Source organism: Limulus polyphemus, unplaced genomic scaffold (assembly GCF_000517525.1).
Source record: "Limulus polyphemus unplaced genomic scaffold, Limulus_polyphemus-2.1.2 Scaffold1705, whole genome shotgun sequence".
NCBI lineage: Eukaryota > Metazoa > Arthropoda > Merostomata > Xiphosura > Limulidae > Limulus > Limulus polyphemus.
The window spans coordinates 47,007-67,984 of record NW_013667315.1 but is presented as its reverse complement, the minus strand read 5'-3'; the positions used below and the strand labels follow the sequence as shown (position 1 = coordinate 67,984).

The window sequence follows — 20,978 nt, the reverse complement described above, 5'->3', positions numbered from 1 at the left end:
AGTTATTTAGGAGAAAACTAGTTTTCTACGTTTCGTTATTTCTAAGCTAAAGGTGTTATTAAAAGAAAATACTGAGCAAGAAAGGTTTGTCAGTTATTAAATATACAACATTATCAATTACCTAAACTGTTATTAATGAAAAACTGATGTTTGAAACATGTTGCTTTTAGTTGAGTGATGTAAAAACAGTTTATTAAAAACAAAGCCACACCGCGGGGAATCAAACCCTGGATTTTAGCGTTGTAAGGCCGTAGACATACCGCTGTCCCACTGGGAGACTGTAAAAAATTAGATATGCCCTATAACTTCTTAACACACCGACTATGAAACACTTTTGGATCTTGATAATAAATATCATACTTGTGCTTAGGAATATTCTAGAAAATTATTTTATTCTTAGCGCAAAAAAAGCATCTTCCCAAGTTCTTACAAAATCTTTTTCATAACAATGATACAGTCAGGCATTCCATGATTTACAAAAGAAAGCACTATGTTTCCATTTTGGTTTTTAGATAAGCAATTACAAATTATAAGCAATCATTTACTCACAACAGTAAGCAGCATTTTTACAAGTTATTTTCATCTTGAAGCACATTTTATGTAACATTATTTTGCATCTAAGTAATAAACAACTCATATAATTTATTATACACTAGCATGGGAGATGTAAATAGAAATATACACGATTTCAACGATAGGGTTAGAACATTAAAAACCGAAAAAATAGTCACTTTAAAATACTTATTACTTTCTGTTTCTTTTGACTTTTCTCTTAAAAAGTTTTAATAATACCCTCTCTCTCTATATATATATATTTATATATATCTTAACCATGACACTTAGTTAGTATCTAAGCAATTAGTTTTTATATTAATCAATAACGTGAAATCTTGTTAGCATAAAACAATCCACTACACCTGTAATTTGTAAGAAATTCAGATAATATATTAACAAACACAGAACATTTTAGATAAGTAAGTTTCACTGTTTGCTCATTAATCCATTATTAGTTGCTAGTATTATTGTTCTGTGAATAGAAGCAATCAATGCAAAATAATATTTAATTAATCTGACTGCCCGAATGTGATAATCTATGAGTAAGCATATATTACCCTTCTTTAGAAAACTGACATGAAGTCACCTACAGGCAAAATTATACTGCAAATTGAATGTTTGATATATCGCCACCTACTGGAAAAATTTTGAAACAGATAAAAAAACGTTTATTACTTTTTTTAGATATTATGTTTAGAGGTGTTTTGTAAGAATCAATTTTAATTTCTTACAAATCGCATAGGTTTTGAAGTCGCGGTAGCACTTTGATATAAATTTACACACACACACACACACACAAACCTGGACTTTTGTTTCTATGACATCAAAAATGTAGTTACATAATTTTCACAAATGTGATAGTTGACAAATAACTCAAAACTGTAGAATAATTGTGCAACGATTTTCTGGTGATCCATATTGCATATATATTTCATATTTTAGAAAGCATCAGGATCACTTTTCCGAACGTGTTTAATACAGGTTTTAGACAATGAAACCAGGGTAATAAAAACACCGTGAATATGAAAAAAAAGAGAGAGTATTAAACAGTTGTCATTAACAGCATCATTATTCCATAGTACATAAATACAAATAACCCCATAAAAAATAAATCCAACTGTACTGCAAATCTAACCAATTTATCTCTATTAAATTGGTTACAAAGTAGTTTGATAATCTTTGTTAAATTCAACGATTCTATATTGAGATGTATCCTCTCTTCACTTGATATATAACTTACCAAATTGCTGTTATACAGGACAACATAGAAATGACATAGAAGCTTTAGCAGTTTGGAGTGGTTTACTAAAATCTATTTCATACCACAGTTACTTTTGTATTTATAGTTCGATAAAAAATCAATGCCAAGTGACTTTATATTATGCAGACAGCTTTAAAAAGAAAACTTTCATTTAAACAATTGAAGTAAAACAGTTTTATACAGTGTGTCATGCGCCAAAATTCTTTCAATGTTAGTACGTTTCACTTGTGTATACTTAACTAAATCATTTCCACATTATTACGTCTTCTTTAATACGCCTAAAAATTTACACAACGTACCTAAAAAAAGAACTACTATACATATACTTTTGTATACGTCTCTCATTACGTATATTATTATCGTAATTATATTACGCTACATTGCTTCTTGCTCCACTCACAAGTGTGTAAATCGTGTTTATCCATGTCGTCTGAAAACATGATGGTTTCATTCCTAACTGCCTGCGATATTCTCCATGTTAGGCTTTACTTTGGAGTTACGCCATTAGAAAGCTAAATTATTGATTTTTTTTTTACTTCAAACTTTCAATCACGTTGTTTTTTGTTTTTTTAGTATTTCCATATTTGGAACGGTTGTTGCCTAGTTACGTTATTATTCATTCCAGTAATTAGTAATTTTAAACTTCATACGCCACACTGATAGATACTAAAGGCATTCCGTACAGGACGATTGACTTGGGACAACTCCGCGCAATATGCTTTTGCCTTGAGAATCAAGTGACAAATTCAGCAACCAAGCATGACAGATCACGTGACTAGCACTACATTTAAACAATACAGATATCGTTCTCACATCACTATACAGTTTTTTGCTCGATCCCGGAAGTCATCCTTTAAGTCAAGCTTAGACTTGTATTTGGACTTAACAAAGGTAACGTGACGTGGAACAGTCACGTGGTTTTTGTTGAGTTTGCCCAGTGCCGCGAGTGCTGCCACCTCAAAAGCGTCTCTCACGCTCCGTCCACTGAGTTTGGATGATGTTTCCACGTATGTGGTGGCACCAATCTGCCTGGAAACTGCTAATGCCTAGAGAAACAGATAAAAGTTTAGTGGACCATACTCCATTCTCAAAAATGAAATACTGCACTTCTCTTAAGATATTTTTTTTTACAATAGTTTACGACATGCTCTTTTTCTTTCACACACAAAAAATCTGCATTAAAACAGTACATGGCCCCAGAGAAACCTTAATAAGCTAAATCTCAATTCTAAACCACACAGTGTAAGATAACTTTGGTGCCTAAAACTTTTGAAACTCATTATGCTGAGTTTTGGTCTCTATGCCTACTCGGACAATATCCGATAGTAACAGATGACAAATATATTAGTGACGTGTTCTGAAATGATCGTTAAATATTTGGTGATCTGATCAAAAGTGTATTACTAATCTGATTCTTAGCCGCCCGACTGATACATTATTGCCCTTTTATCCATACACCAAATATATTACTAACCTGTTCTGAGCTGACTTCAAATATGTTACTGACCTGTTCTGAGCTGACTTCAAGTATGTTACTGACCTGTTCTGAGCTGACTTCCAATATGTTACTGACCTGTTCTGAACTGACTTCAAATATGTTACTGACCTGTTCTGAGCTTACAGGGGTCTTTTTCAATTTGGCTAGCAGGGTTAAAGTGTCACTGTCCGTACGAAGGTCACTTTGACAGCCACATAAGAGAACCGGTACATTAGGACAATGATCTCTGACCTCTGGATACCACTGAAACATAAGAAAAAGGGAGATAACATGTGATAACAAATACAGCTAATATAACATTTTATGTACAAAATGCTTTAAATAGATACGGATTATTTCCGTGCTTATGTCGATCCAGGCTAATCAGATTCTTGAGAAAATTTCACATTTCACACATTGATGCACAGATACTTATTGTGTAGCAGTAAAGATATCTTTGAGTGCACTTGAGAACATGAACACAAAAATATTTCCTTCACACGAGAAGTTCACGTACATAATCTCAAACACTGGAAATTAGATAACCGGAATAAAATTAGTAAAAAATAAAGAATAATAATAACCATATTTTACAGCTAAACCTACTGTTCAGACTGTGTAGAACTTTAAAAGAGTTTGTTCAATATTGCTTTACAATATGATCAGGAAGAGATAAAAGAAATGAGCGTTAATATATATATATATATGCTCATCAGTAATACTGAAAAGTTGAAACATTTGCAAATTCATCTAAAAATGTGAAACAGAAATAATAATAAAAGTTATGGGAGCATATCTATGACGAAATGTTACTATGCCAGGGTAATCTGAAATGAATGTGCACATCAGCACTTCAATAAAATATGTTAGGGAAGGGTGGGTCGATAACGTTGATGGACTGCACGGATTAAAAATAAATCAACGTAATACAGAACTTAATTACTACAGATATTATTTTCCTGTATTTTTCTTGCTTTATTACCTATTGTCCCACAGTGAGAAAGAGGTAAGTTTGAGGAGTTTTAATGCTAAAATCCGAGGTTCGATTCCCCGCGGTCGAGAGAAAGCAGATAACCCAGTCTAGATTTTTACTAAAAGCAGACTTATTGCGTCGTACATTACACATATAGAATGTAAAAATAGTCTCAAGTTCTGTAAAAATACGTTATTCATGTGCCCCGAATCCCGTATCGCAACGTTAGTCTAATAATATCGTAACTTTCTATTTTAAAACAAAATTAGCGTCGGCTTCTGAACTTGTCTATTTGTCATTCATTCTGCGTCACGTTTCGACGTGATGACACACACACACACACGCAGTTCACAGTCAAGTATGCTTAACATTATGTGTAATTCCTAACTTACAGTTCAAGATTTATTTAGTAGTCGTATTCCACGTATGATAGATTATTTTTTTCTCGATTTGAAATCATTCAAATTTGGTTACATCTTTTTTTTTTGTAAAAATATATACACATTGTACGATTCTCTTCTCAAGAGTAGAGGTCGAGGATTCTATACGAAAAATACTAATATACTGATGCTTTGATTACAGTACAAAAACCTCATAATATTCTACTAACCTTTGTTGTCTTCCTTCTTGAAATAGAACAGTAAACAATAGACTGTTGTTTATAATCTAAAAAATGTGTACATACGTCGATAGCATTAAAACATACATGAAGTACCAAATCCGATGGTTATGGTTGTTGTTTTTTTAGCCGCGAATGAGCTGCTAATAGAACGGTTCTGAGTTGTTTTTTTTTCCAAGTACAAACTTTTAGCTCACAGCCCCGTCATCTCTTGACCGATTTGAGATCCAATTACAGTTTTGGACTCAGGAGGTCAAACCCTTTCGACTGATGTATTTGACGGTGCCCAAGGTCTCAAAGATTAATTTACTCTAATCCTGCCTAAAATAATTTCAATTTGAAGGTAGTTTGGTAGAGATCCTGATGCATAATATAATCGAATCGTATATACACGAGCCCAACGCTCGGTATTGCAGGCGCATAAAAAACGTAACTAATAAAAAAGGTAAACAAAGGTCTCATAGATTGATTTATTCTAATCATGCCTAAAAGAATTTCATGTGCCACGGTTATGAGTATTCCCTCTTGTTTAATTAAACAACTGTTTCCGTATTCCAGTATGTTATTTTTAGAAACGTATTTTGGTGTGACGTGATGAGATCATTCTTGTCGGTGCTATACGTATCAATTAATTTTTAAATTGTTGTTATAAATGTTGAATGAACTAGTAGCACACTGCGTGTGGTCTTTTATTGGTCTGATCTACCAATATAAAGAAACTGGTGAATTAGGATTCTTCTTTATTTGTTACGTGCAATAATGGAGAACTAAACAGTAGAAGGACAAAAACTGGGATCGTAAAAAAAACAAAAAACAAACTAAAACGAACTACAACACAAATTATACCTACACAGTTCTTACAATATTGTACTTTTGAGGCTACCGAGTCGAGTGGAGAAACGTGTTGAAACTGTTATGTTTAGAAATGAAAAGAAAAAAAAAACTTTTTCACCAAAGATGATGAGGGAAGTAACATTTTCCCAATGAATTAGCTTATCTCCAAGAGTAGAAATAAATGTTGTAACAAATGAAATTTCTTACTAAAAGTTTTTTTTTGGGGGGGAAGATATGAAATAATTTTTCTAGATTTGGTTTAATACGAGTTATTTTACGTATTGGCCAAGAATATGATTAAGGTTTTCTAGACTTGGTTTAACACAAGTTGTTTGATGTAAAACCAAATGTAAGATTATATTTTTATAGATGTAGTTTAGCAAACTTTATTTTATGTAGGCCTAGATGTATATGGTTGAATTTTCATACACGTTGTTAAACATTATTTATTTGCTGTAGTCCCTAAAACGTAAGAGCGAATCTTTCTAGCTTTGGTTTTTTGATGTAGTGCTCGAATGTGTTAGTAACGTGGAAGTGTGGTAGAATTTCTTATAACTTAGTTTTGTAACCTTTGAGAACTAAGGAAAGATGTTCAGTTATGCTCTAAGTTAGGTCCAAACGATATATATTCGGAGTAAACGTCTTTGCGGTTCCAACAGGGTTGTGTATATTGACCCTGAAGAAGCCGCAGAGGCAAAACGTTGGTTAAAATATAAAAATTCCTTTATATATATCTGGAGTATAAAGATAGTGTAAAGATAGATAGTATAAAGATCCTAAACTTAGGATCAAATAGAGTGGATCCTAGAATATATTTCAGTCATGTCAAACATATATAAATACTCTTGGGAGATGCGTTGCTTCCAGTCAAGTGGATTCAGACAATAAAGGTATTTTGGAAACAGCTCTTATAGAAAAATGATTGGGAATTCACCAGAACCTTATCAATACTATGATTTTATGCATACAACGCCGATTCGAGGTCATTCATGGTGACCATAGTCTATGTAAAGTGAAATGCAATAGCTGTAAAGATGTAAAACCACTTCTATCAAATATTCACTTACTTGAATAGTTTCTTTTTTTTTCAAATCACACGACGAATCATCAAATACCTAATTTGCATAAAAATGAACTGAAAGGGAGTGATTTACATTATTTTGTATCAGTGGCTTTTGCCTTGTGATAGATATATATTTTTTAATTTCAATTATCCTTCAATTGTTTTTTGGAGTATAATTAACATATAATTACAGTAATTTTATTTGGTCTAAGAAGAGAAGTAGACTGCTCGTTTATTTATAATAATATGGATGTTGTCTTCACGAAGCCTTTATTTATTTATTTTTAGAGCGCAGCGTGCAAAATTAGTGGTTTACCACGTGGCTGTGAACATGTAAATCAGTTGAAAACTGGATTTTTTTCTAGCCAATGTACAAATGACTCAAAATGTTGTTATAGCAATATAACTCTTTAATATATTCATTTTTATTATCTATTTCATTAGGAAGAAAACTATTTCTGAAACTTGAGAATTCATATCCACATCTTGTTAGTTCATTTTTATGCAATGCCGTCCTTCACGAAGCTAAATATTTATATTTCTGAAACTTGAGAATTCATATCCACATCTTGTTAGTTCATTTTTATGCAATGCCGTCCTTCACGAAGCTATATATTTATATTTCTGAAACTTGAGAATTCATATCCACATCTTGTTAGTTCATTTTTATGCAATGCCGTCCTTCACGAAGCTAAATATTTATATTTCTGAAACTTGAGAATTCTCTTTCCTCTGAAAATTAAACCGAAAAGATTAATTGTTAGTGTAATGCAGTTACGTTGTATAGTGATTATAATGCGAGTACCATCAGAACAGTTTTGATGTGACATTAATTAAAACATACAAGTAACAATGGCGTGAATACAAAAGTCATATTATGCAAACAGAAAAGAAATCCTTTTAAAGTTAGTTTATCAGTCTGTTTTAAAAGTGGATTTATTTTTTAAAAGCATGAAATCTAAAGATTTAATATTCTATATTTAAAAGTGATAAATTTGACTTTGTTTTTGAAAGAAATCAATGTAAGGGACCTATTAGTTCACAAAAAATAAAGCTATGCTTATCTAAGACGTCTTTTTTTTTTATCTCCGCCCGTTGTACTAATCCATAAATCAATTATCGTATAAGGAGAATTAGTAAGAAACTGTTGATATTTGGAGTAGCTGCAAGTATAAAAAAACTAGACATTCAGAAAAATACCCTGAAGCTAGTTGTGCTCATTCGTAATAGCACTCTCCGGACTGTCATGATGTGATGGATACCCTCTCTTATCCTTTGGTAGGAATGTCACTCTGAATTTTGTGCGTTATAGGGATAAGATCTTAGTAAGGCCTTTTTTTTTCTGGCATTATTGGATCTAACTTCATTTTGATGTACGATGCTGCTCGTACCAACCGTGACCTTATTGACTCTGCCTATCTTGGACTATTGTGACAATGAACTGCCCAGCATTTTCGTTGGATCTCATCCCCGTAGAACACTCTTAAGATAAGCTTCGTGAATGAACCTAATTTCTATCTCACTCATAGATGCACTGAACTATATCCACAGACTCGACATTGTGAGGTTGAGCTAGTCGCTCGGAATGAACGTTATTGTTATTATGAAAACTCTAACTTGTGATATCCCTAATATTTTGTGTTGCTGAAGACACTCAGAAGTAGGCGTGGCATCATGTCAGGGGTTATTTTGTAGCATTTCCTTGTTCACAGTGTGGTGTTATGATTTTTGCCTTGAAAATGATAATGAACTTATTTTTCCACTAGTTGATGGTTACTAATTTATTTTGTCTATTATATATATATCACCAATATGGTGAATTGTCAGTACAAAAGATTCATTAAAAGTATAAAACATTTTTGAAGATAGAAGATTTATATTAATATCTTACAATACTTAACAGATAACACAAGAAAGAAATACTTTTTCGCATCCATTCAAACATGACATGTTTTCCTATGACGTTAAGTCAATGTAAGTAAATACATGATTTTTGAGATATGATGTAAAGTAACTTTAATGTTTATACCTGCTTTTCAACACAAAAAGTTAAGTAAAAGTTGTTGTGTATTATGCCTTTCAAAATTTGGTGTGAAGTAAATGCTGATATAAATGTAGTTTTTATATGTAATGTCAAGTAAATACTGATGTATATATATATATATACAGTTTTTCAAATGTAATGTCAAGTAAGTGTTCATGTGTATATACAGTGTTTAAGATAAGATATTAAGTAAATGCTGATCTTTATACATATTTTTAATTAGATATGTTTAACAACTGTTTGGAAAATAATAAATACTCATTTTTTACAACTTTCAAAGCAGTACAAGAACCCAGGATAGCCAGTTCATTGAACCAAATATTCATTTTTTAATTTTTATTAAGAAAAGTTTTTGAATAATAAATAGAATATCGTAAATCTAATGAGGTTCGATAAACGAAACCTAAAAGTTTACAGTAATTTGCGTCCCGTAACCATGGGAACGTATTTATTCCGATACCATATCAACTGAGAGTATATGAAAGTACTGGAGAGCAACATCAATCGTTTTTTTTATATTTTTGTATGATTTTAAGATGTGCAAAGCAACAGAGATTTTCTGTTAAGTAAGGTTATGCTTACTGGCAAGAAAAGTTTAGACACTGTTGCCCAAATATGGAAACAAAATACTTACGTCATAATTTAAAATTTCAATAAACTGTTTTTCATCGGATATCAAAACTAGAGTTAGCTTTAAATGAAAATTAATTTTAAACCTGAAAATGAAGTTTGAATTAAGATAAACTATATGATAATTTACATTCTCCGATTCATTAAATATGGTAATAAATATTTTTATGTTTTGCACCCAAAGTTATACGTGTTCCCGATGAAACTCAATTTTGAATCTAACTGCCAACAGTTAAACACAAAAACGAATATAAACAAAGTTACTCCAGGTTCATGGTCAAATTCAATATTTATGCTAGCATGACACGATTTGCTGTTTGTTTGATATAATGTGCTCCTGTGGACAATTTTTATTTGACGTGTACACCTGGTGGTGACTTATCGAAGCCTTTACTACCGATATTTTACAGCACAAATATTTGGCGTTTTTTGTGTCTTGGCTGAGGAACCGTTACTTGCCATAAGGTAATAAATGTTCTTAACGTGTTTTCATTTTGTTTGTCTCGCTTTTTTAACTAATGTTTTTATCGCAGTATTCAAAAGATTTTTCAATTCTTTTTAGGTATAAGATACTTGTGCGTCTTCTAGCCCTCAGCTTATAGTGTTTGGAATAAAAAAAATGTTTCACTTTAAATCGAGATTCGGGCTCGTTCTCCTACCCATTGCAAAAAACAAACAAAAGAGGGTAGGTGTTTCTTCCAGTATCCATGAACGATTTATATTATATTTAGTTTGATTAGGAAAAAAAAAGTTTTTAAATTACCTTTGACTTCAAACCAAGCTACCTACTTAGATCAAAACTAAAAATTAACCGGGTAATGAGTATAGATAACTAAATATACTGTCAAAATGGACAAGTTAAGAATATGTTTGTTTTGTTTTTAATCATGCACAAAGCTACACAAGGGCTATCTGTGCTCTGCCCACCACGGGTATCGAAACCCGGTTTCTAGCGTTGTAAGTCCGCAGACATGCCGCTCTGCCACTGGGGGGCAGTTAAGAAGAATGTGAAGAAGAACATCTGCAATTTACGTAATTTTTATCACAAACATTAGGCGTAGTAATTTTTAATGCTTCGCCAGCTATCAGCTAAACCGTAACTTTATAAATACGAGGTGTCCACAAAGCCCTGTTCCGGTTTTAAAAGTATATTACAACAAAGCCAAAAGAGCTAGAATTATGTAATTTTTAACATCTTGTTGCTTAACTAATGATGTTTTTTTCTTGATTCACAGATTAATCGGAGTGTCCAGTTGCTAATGGTTGAAGTTTGAACGAAGATGGCGACTACAGAACATCTCAAACCGATTTTTATGGCTTTTACTGAACTTTACAAGTTTATAAAGATAGCAATAACTCTCCCAGTTAGCAAGCCGGGTGTGAAAAGAGCTTTAGGAAGCTAAAACTGTCCAAAATTCACCTTAGAACCAATATGGCAGATAAGAGACCGACGAATCCAACAGTACTTAGCGTGCACAGAAAACGCGCTCTTTCCATTGATCTTGATGATGTTGTGCAGGTTCGTTACTAAGTTTCCAACTACAAGGTTAACGTTGGTTTAAAGTCGGAGAGAAGGATCGTTCTGGTTGGTGTCTTGGTAAAGTCATGCTCTTGACCATTATTCATCAATCTACTTTTAAAGGGATTTGTTATCCCCCCCATTAAAAAACCCAGCAACAACAAAAAACTGGATATGCTCGAATGGTCAAAAAACCTTCTGATCCTTTACAAAGTCTGCGAGTACTTCGGGGTTTCAAATCTCAATACAAAGTATTTTTTCAAATACCCCATTGGATTCATGTAATTTAGTACGCTAAAATTTGGAGGGAATAACGAGTCCCTTTAAAATTTCACGTGAGTATAAGATGTCCTGTTTTGCCCCCCCCCCCCCAAATGTTTGGTGCTGGCGCTGCCACTGCCCAGGACATACGCCTTCTCAAACGCAAAACGTAGTTCTGTTCTGTATTATCATTAGTGTCATAATACAAGAAATGTATTATAAATAACCAATTCAGCATCTGATAATTAGCTAAACAATATAAAACCAATTCAGCATCTGATAATTAGTTAAACAATATAAAGTGCTACAGCAACATTCACTAGAACAAATGGAGAAAGTTAAAAACATATTCTAATGATTTTTTGAAGCCTTAGTTTTCAGACTGATGACAGCCCTTCATCAGAGGCATAAAACAATGTAATGGATCAACAACACTACACAAAAGGTGTATCACATTGTTATACGTATGTCACTATTACATGAGTTATATCGTTCTTTCTGCAGTGTTGTCAGGCTTTAAGTTATCTATGTTGGATACATTACATTGTTTTGTCCCTCTGATAAAACTTCAAATAAATATTTAGCTGTTGTTAAATGAAACGTGATCTGCGTATACATTTACTTAAATTATCTGATGAAACCTGTTCTGGCAAGACGGAAATAAGACCTTTAGTTAAAATGACACTTATTATAAACCATACAAAATAAAATCCTCTCCACCTAATTTGGTATTCTTTACTATTCGTTTACAAACACTAGCTAGGTTTGTTTGTTTGTTTTGAATTTCGCGCAAAGCTACACGAAGGCTATCTGCGCTAGTCGTCCCTAATTTAGCAGTATAAGACTAGAGGGAAGGCAGCTAGTCATCACCACCCACCGCCAACTCTTGGGCTACTTTTTTACCAACAAATAATGGGATTGACCATCACATTATAATGCCCCCCACGGCTGAAAGGGCGAGCATGTTGGGTGGGACAGGGATTCGAACCCACGATACTCATGATTGCGAGTCGAGCGCCCTAAACACCTGGCCATGCCGGGCCAACTAGATAGAGAAACGAAGTGAAACCACAATAAATTTAATTAAAATTACATTTCAATGGTAGATTTTCTTCAAAGCTATGAAGGAATACTTCTAACAAGTTTGTAGAGAATCCCTTTACAGTGTACCTAGGGTCTTTCAAAAAGAAAAATTATTATACATAAGGCGTCTGTATTTTCAACAAAAATGTAATATTAATGACTGTAGTTGTAACTTAAATATACTGTTTTTATTATTTTAAATAGAGTACAAATATTAAATATTTAAAAGTATTCATATGATGGGATGTATAATACATTTTTAGTTTCACTTTAAAGAATACAAATTTAGTAGAAGATTAGTGAAGAGGAAAATATTTGGCACCTTTAACAAACCAAAAGTAACTATACATTAAAATACAAAACCTTCTCTAGTTGAAGAAGACCGGACGTTAATAATTATGTTAAAAATACTAAAGAGGTAAATAAGTCCTTCTTTTTTTTTAATAGACGTGTTTAATTAGATAAGAAAGAAAAGGGTTGTGTAGTTTAATTCAAGCAATTTTTTAGCAGTATCATTAATCCTTATCTTAATGAGATGACAAGAAATATTTGCATTAAAAACACCAGTGAAAGGCTCTAGAATAACTAAGTAAATGTTTCACTACTCACTCGGTACACCGTGTTTTCTAGAGAGTCTGGCTCACTGATGAGGAAACACAAGAAAAAGACGTTGGCATCTTTAAACGCTAGAGGGCGCACAGTATTATAAGCGTGAGCACCTAAAAGAATAAGTATAAAGTTTAAGAACGATTAATTATCAGAAATTTTCAGTAAGAAACTTTTAAATTCAAGGCATACTTTTACAACATAAGTAAACTAATCATTTCTACAAACAGTTGGCGAGTATAAAATTAGGTTTCACTTGTAGATGAATGAATACAGGTAATCTGTGGTAGAAGTTCAAGAGAAACACTAGGTATTTCATAATTTATATTTATGGGAAGGAAATAAAGATGACATGTAATTTAGAAAAGTTTTCTCGCAAAAATGTTTATACGTCACTTTTAAATTTTGTTGCAATTGGGACAAACCCTTCATAGATTTAATGACTATTTTTCTTGCTGAAGTTATAATTTGTACAATGAATGTGTATCTTTAAGCTTACTTTTTACATGAAGAATGACTGTATGTTCTCCTTAGGTCATAATATTGCTACTAAGATCCAGCGAAATATCTTATGTAAAATAGGATTTTACAACTTTGTTCATATTCTCAAAACGTTATCAATCAAAAAAATATAACTTTATGATAATTTGTTAATCGTGAATTTCTTTTTCTATCTTAGCGAGCAAATTAGTCATGCCTCCTTCAAAATTAGGAACTTAATTAAAAGACGTATATCAATACCCATAACAGTGTCATATAAGTTAAGCCTGAGAAGCTGGCTATAGAAAAAAAAAGAGAATATATATACGTCTTGTCTAATTAGTTTCGAGTTCATCAGAACGAAAATACTTTTAAAAACCTAGAAATTAATTACGAATGTAGTCTAAGCATTAGAATGGAAACTAATTTACTAATCCTTTATATGCCTTTCTAGAATGTGCTTTACCAGAAACACGTAACTAAACACGTGAAAAATAAAACCTGGTCAAATTTAGAATTTAAAACTTTTAATCTATTTTACATAAAAATGCTACTAACAAAGGCAGCGAAAAGTAATACAATTAATACCAATATATTCACAACAAATCGGAATTCTTCAATTCAATATATTTTCAGCTAAAAAAACGAATCCTTTTTTAGTAAAAAAAATTATATCTTTTAACTATGTTTTCAAATGGTTACGGATTATTCTTTTATCAAAGATGTATATTTTCTAGTTATTTTTAAAGTGGTTGCAGATTGTTCTGTTATCAAAGAGGTATATTTTCTTGCTCTTTTTTTTTAAAGTGGTTGCAGATTGCTCTGTTATCAAAGAGGTGTATTTTCTAGCTATTTTTAAAGTGGTTGCAGATTGTTCTGTTATCAAAGAGTTATATTTTCTTGCTCTTTTTTTTAAAGTGGTTGCAGATTGCCCTGTTATCAAAGAAGTATATTTTCTTGCTCTTTTTTTAAAGTGGTTGCAGATTGCTCTGTTATCAAAGATGTATATTTTCTAGCTATTTTTAAAGTGGTTGCAGATTGTTCTGTTATCAAAGATGTATATTTTCTTGCTCTTCTTTTTTAAAGTGGTTGCAGATTGTTCTGTTATCAAAGAGTTATATTTTCTTGCTCTTTTTTTAAATTGGTTGCAGATTGTTCTGTTATCAAAGAGGTATATTTTCTTGCTCTTATTTTTAAGTGATTGCAGATTGCTCTGTTATCAAAGAGGTATATTTCCTACCCTTTTTTTTTGCCCCCCCAGTAGCACAGCGATATGCCTGCGGACTTATACCGCTAGAAACAGGATTTCGATACCCGTGGTGGGCAGAGCACAGATAGCCCTTTGTGTAGCTTTGTGCTTAATACCAAACAAACAACAACAACAACCTACCTTTTTTTTTTTAAAGTGGTTGCAGATTGTTCTGTTATCAAAGAGGTATATTTTCTAGCTTTTTTTCTTGAGTGGTTGAAGATTATTATTATTTTTTGCCAAAGATGTACATCTTCTAAATCCATACTTAAAGGGGGTTACATATTATTTATTTGGTTATGAAAATAACAGTACTAATTCGACAAACCTTTGACTTAGTGTTGGAGATAGGATAACAAAACAATATTAAATACGCATGATGACAGCATTATTATGGATATTGACAACGGTGATTGTCAGCATAATGATGTTGTATGAAAAATCTGACTATTTTAATAGCAAGCTTTCTGATCCACCACCGATAGTAAAAGTACATAAACAAGTTGGTAATTTTGAAGATTTCATCGCGTTTTAGGAATAACATTCAAGAACCATCATCTTGTGCATCAAAATGCAAAAGCAGTAACTTAGAATATAAAAAAAAAATCAAATCATTCTCCTTTGTTTGTTGGATTTTGTTTGCATTATTTTACAGATGATTTGGGCACGGGTAGAGAAATGGGCAGCAACTACTTAATTCAAAGTGTCACTTGTGAAGAAAATCTTGGAGGACTAATCTACAAAAATAGCTCATGTGGTTTGGTTCATTTTGGATTTCGCGTAAAGCTACTCCAGGGCTATCTGCGCTAGCCGTCTTCAATTTAGCAGTGACAGATTAAAGAGAAAGCAGATAGTAAATATCAACCACCGCTAACTCATGGGCTACTCTTTTACCAACGAATAGTGGGATTGATCGGAACATTATAACGCTCCTACTGCTGAAAGGACGAGCATTTCCGGTGACGGGGATTCGAATCCACGGCCGCAGATTACGAGCACTAACCACCAAGTCACGCCAGGCCTAACTCATATGGAAAGAGTGACGTTTCGAAAGACTTCCGTCTATAGTCTTCATTTTAGCTGGTATCGTTGAGTTCAATTTATCGTGGCAAATATTTAGATTTGAAGAACAGGGGTGCTCAGATATTGAAATATGTTTCTTTTCCCCGCTCGTGGTGTGGAATATGTAAATTGAAGTCTTCGTGGAAAACGTAATAAACAGAAAAATGAATCGGTTTTTACAGAGGTTTATATGATATTCGGGAAGACTGAGGTGGACGTGACGTGTTGGATGGCGGTTCTTGTAGCGTGGTTTGTGGAACCAGTGGTGATTTAACCAATGATAGCCACAAAGTGATTATTTCCAGGCCTGAGTGTCAATTTAACGATTGTAGAAAACTAGCAAAATCCAAGAATCTTTCTACATCAACACAATAAAACCACCAATAAGCGGAGACTCAGTCCTGGAAATAGCATTTTGTGGCTACCATTGGTCAAATCGTCACTCTTTTCACCAACCACGTTACAAACACCACCAGCCAATCACATAAACCACTGCAAGTTGACCCGAAGACAAAAGATGGAAGTCTTTCGAAACAACGCCTTTTCCACCCGAGCTATTTTTGTAGATTAGTTCTTGAAAACTTTCTTAATGTCACTCTGAACTAAACAGTCCTTGTCCATTTCAACTTTATTCATTTTGTTTGCAGTTGTTTTTTCACAATTCTTCCGGTGAAATAGTTATCTAGAGAAGTTCTTGTATTACGGAATTTCTTTAAGATTTAAGATACGTTTTCGAAGTATAGAGGGCGCATTCTGAATGTTAAAATGCTGCCTTTTTATTGTTGAACATTTTTTGAATAGTTTTATTCATTATTAGTACAAACCTTATTCAATGCTAATGGAAACTAGATACACAGTTGTTGTGTGTTGTCATGAAATTGTTTGACAAGTTTTGTGAAAGGAAATGCTAAATGAGAAGGTAAAGATGCTACTGTTGCATTAGTCGATAAGCATATTGTTGTGCTTAAAAAATATTTAGCTGACTTCTCCAATGCCATCAACTGGCTCCCAAAGGGCTTTTTGTGGGCTGAAGACGTGGAAAGCTGAACTTCTGAGAAGTCTTTCGTCTAACAACTTACATGTAATCAGTTAGGCTTAATCATATATAAAAGTTAAAAATCATTGTAAAAAGTACAAGACAAATAACATTAATTTGAGTACTAAAAGGTATAAAACTGATGAGTGAAATCTGAAAGCAGCAGACTGTATGATTAATTTAAACCAAAGAAACTGAAAGGTAAAATTAACTGCTACATTGATATACAAACTTATAATTACATCTATTCAGGAACTAAAATTATCCACTCTTAGTTTTCGACGTTTTACAAAATCACACCAAATGTAGAAGGGTGAATATTTAGTTAACAATTTCAGTCTTTTAATGATGGTGGGTATTATCTATCAAAAACATTGTTTTGGGCATTGCTGCTTCGTACGTTATGTGGGTAAATTCAATTTCATAAGAAAAGGGAATGATATTAAAGTTAGGTTCTATACTAACAGATCCGTTGATTGCAGAGTTAATAAGATCAAGTCCCACAATAACTGCTAAAGATACTTGAAAGGCTTTTTTTAGCGCAAATCCACACATTGAGCTGTCTGCACTCTGTTCACACTTGATGTTTACTTACGAACAGCCAATGACCCTATAACGATGGTCCAGTGGTTAAGGTGCCAAAATGATGAATTCGAGGGTTCATGGTTCGCGAACCGTTACCGCAGAATGGCGCTCCGCAATTTGGGGAAGCGAATGCGCTAAATGATTGACGGGCAACTTCTACTATTCGGATAATATGAAAAGCCCAAGAATTGGTGATGGGTGCTGTTGATTAGTTGGCTTTCTTCTAGTCATTCAGTTCAAAATTAAAGATAGCTATGAGCATATAGCACTTGTTATAGTCTTAAGCGAAAATTCCAAATCAAAAACCGATAAAGATACATGAGACTGCAAGGGAGTCTTCAGACATTTCCCATAATGCCTCTAATGAACGATATTTTCTTCAGTAATGCGGCTGTCTCTTGAAATCAATGACTATTAAATCAGTTTAGTTTGACAGACTCTGGACGGCGACGACCTCTCGTGCTACATTATCACTTGACCAACACTGAGCAGTATCTACGTTAATTTCGTTAATAACTGACTTGCTCAATTCAATATAGGTTTTAAATTTATCATATACTGATTCATGACACGAAGCGTTTAGAGCAATTTGTTATACACGATTAATAACTTTATATATTACTTTTCTGTTGTTCTGATCTATACAGTTCGCTTACTTTTGGTTAATAATTCTTATATTTCGCACAGTCATCCTAGCCTGTACACATTTTTCATTTACAGAAACAAACAAAAAATGTTTGAAAAATTAAGTGAATGTTTCTAACTTGAAAGGTAGCTGTATTTTATACATAGCCATAGCAACAACCGAAAGGTAGCTGTATTTTATACATAGCCATAGCAACAACCGAAAGGTAGCTGTATTTTATACATAGCCATAGCAACAACCGAAAGGTAGTTGTATTTTATACATAGCCATAGCAACAACCGAAAGGTAGTTGTATTTTAAACATAGCCATATCAACAACCGAGTTTATTTTGTTTGTTCTACATTATTAGATATGAAGATTCAAATATTAAACATAGAGCTGCTTTACCTCCTGCTTGAATGGAGTTTCACATGCTGATCATTCGAGGGAGACATGATACAAAACCTAGTCGCTTTAACTTTGTCACTCCGACATCGATTCATGGCTACCTCGAGATATAATAAGTCACAACTTAAAAACCCCGTTCCGTAATTTCACCTAACGATTCTCTGCAGTAAAGGTTTTTAAAAGCGCTTAAAAGTAAACTTTTACGAATGGTATAAAATCTCTAGTTTTTGTTTTCTGTTTTTTCAAGCAATTAAAAAAAAAATTAAAATGGTGTGCTTTCATTTGGGGCATTGCAAAAACAGTTTAATCCGGTCATTGATAATATTATTCAGTTGACTAGGGAAAAGTTTATCGATAAAATGAGGGAACGTGGTTGAGCCTCCATGTTCAACCAACCTCAGCCCTCGTGTTTTTTATTTTCTAGGTTTTATAAGCATGTCTACGCGACTTAAGTAACAACAAGTTGTTACCCAAATTATTATCATCATTCCTCAGGAGATACATCCTTTCCACGTGCTTCATTATTGAAAATCACCGAGTTTATCGACCGATATGTCCAGTGAACATTACGCATATTTAGGAAACTTGCTTTTCATTAATGTAAGCGTAGAATATACAAATCGTTTCTCCTATATTGCATGCGATTTTTTTTTCTTTTACTTTGTTCTCTTTAATAGAAGATTGTTGTTGCTGGTTTTATTTTCGACCTGATGAAACGATAATAAATCATATAGATTCACTGAAGTACCAAACAAGCGCTTCTTTGGCGAAGACAACCGGCTGAAAAACATGAAATACGACGACACCCTCTAACTGCAGAAACGAGTGGTATTCAATGAAATATTTGTGAAATGTACAGTTGTCCTTGCTTTTCACAGTTTGTAATTACGAAGTTTCACCGAGTACCGACGGTTTCAAATATATATATATATATAACAGATGGGCATGCACGTTTTCGAACAAACATGACACACCTCAAAAAATATATAGAGCCTACTGTATAGAAATTGAAGTTCATTATGAAAATACAACTACTAATTTATAGAAGGTGGAGTTAATTATGAAAAACAATCACTACTATATGAAAAGTCGAGTTAATTATGAAAAACAACTACTACTGTATAGAAAGGGGGAGTTAACTGTGAAAAACAACTACTATTATATAGAGAGTGGAGTTAATTATGGAAAATAACTACTACTAGTAATGGATTCATGATGGGGAAATCGAAGTTTAATAATGAAGATGAAGACGGTTGATAAAACATAACAAAAATTATTTACAAGGTTCGAACGTTTCGGAATAACTTATTCCATCTTCAGCGAAATCTGAAAAATATGTTACAAAGATGAATTTTACTAAACTTATAATAACATAATAATTACTTTACTTAGTTATTAAGAAGATCGGTAAATGGGCGGATGTAACAATGCTTATATATAATTACACAACAGCTGAGTTAAGTGTGAAAACTTAAAACAGTTTTATAATTACACAACAGCTGAGTTAAATGTGAAAATTTAGAACAGTTTTAGATAATGTATCATTTACTTCAGAAGGTCGCTGTTACTAAATATTTGTCAGTCATAAATGTATTGTATAAAAGTACATAATATACCAGTTTTCACATATAACTGAACTATGAATAATGCCTCTGTAATTAGAAAACAGTATAAAACTTTCATACAGTTAATTAAAAGTGTTTTCTTAAAAGAATATTTTTCGTTATCATTAGTCAAGGTGTTAAAAGAAATTATCTAAAAAATATTTACACTTTTCGATTAAGCCTCAAACGGTTTTTTTTTTGTTTCAAAGACCAGATTCCAACATTTTAACGCTATTGTGTTGTGGGCTGGATGTGGGCTATTGATAACTGATTAACGTGTCTAGGAGTCCAGTGTTTGAGATGTGATGCCACTGAACATGCTTCGAACTTTAAGCTACAGGCGCGTTATAAAAGGGACAGTGATTCCCATTATTCGGTTCAAAAAAGCGGACAAAACCGTTGTGATGGTGGTTGCTGCTGGTTGGTAGATTAAGGTTAAGGAAAGCTATATCAAAATCCTAACGGGTTTCTGACCACACCATTGGCCTTCCCGCACAGAAAAGAACAATTAAAACTGAGGTTACTGGATTCTTTGCATCTTTACAATTATTCTAAGGATTTTGGAGGTGTAACAGTTAGTTTAGATTTTTAAGGATTGTTGTAGGACTAGTGGTGTTACGAAGTTACGCACTAAAGGATTATGAAGTTATACAACTTGTTTAGATTTCAAGTTTTGTTGTAGGAATATTGGTGTTAGGAAGTTACGCACTAAAGGATTACGAAGTTATACAACTTGTTTAGATTTCAAGTTTTGTTGTAGGAATATTGGTGTTAGGAAGTTGCACACCTAAAAGATTACGAAGTTATGCAACTTGTTTAGATTTCAAGTTTTGTTGTAGGAATATTGGTGTTAGGAAGTTACGCACTAAAGGATTACGAAGTTATACAACTTGTTTAGATTTCAAGTTTTGTTGTAGGAATATTGGTGTTAGGAAGTTGCGCACTAAAGGATTACGAAGTTATACAACTTGTTTAGATTTCAAATTTTGTTGTAGGAATATTG

At 32.9% G+C, this 20,978-nt stretch overlaps 1 protein-coding gene across 2 annotated transcripts in view; it reads right to left on the bottom strand.

Moving 5' to 3' along the window:
* Nucleotides 1–408: 408 nt before the first annotated feature.
* Nucleotides 409–20,978, bottom strand: part of LOC106464634 (rho-related GTP-binding protein RhoE-like) — a 56,663-nt gene continuing 36,093 nt past the window's right edge. For both annotated transcript variants that reach the window (XM_022392378.1, XM_022392379.1), the window contains exons 4-6: nt 12,929–13,038; nt 3,423–3,557; nt 409–2,862 (exon numbers count right to left, since the gene is read on the bottom strand). In XM_022392378.1, coding sequence (XP_022248086.1) covers nt 2,626–2,862; nt 3,423–3,557; nt 12,929–13,038 — 482 coding nt within the window. In that variant the 3' untranslated portion in view covers nt 409–2,625. The remainder of the gene's footprint in view (nt 2,863–3,422; nt 3,558–12,928; nt 13,039–20,978) is intronic.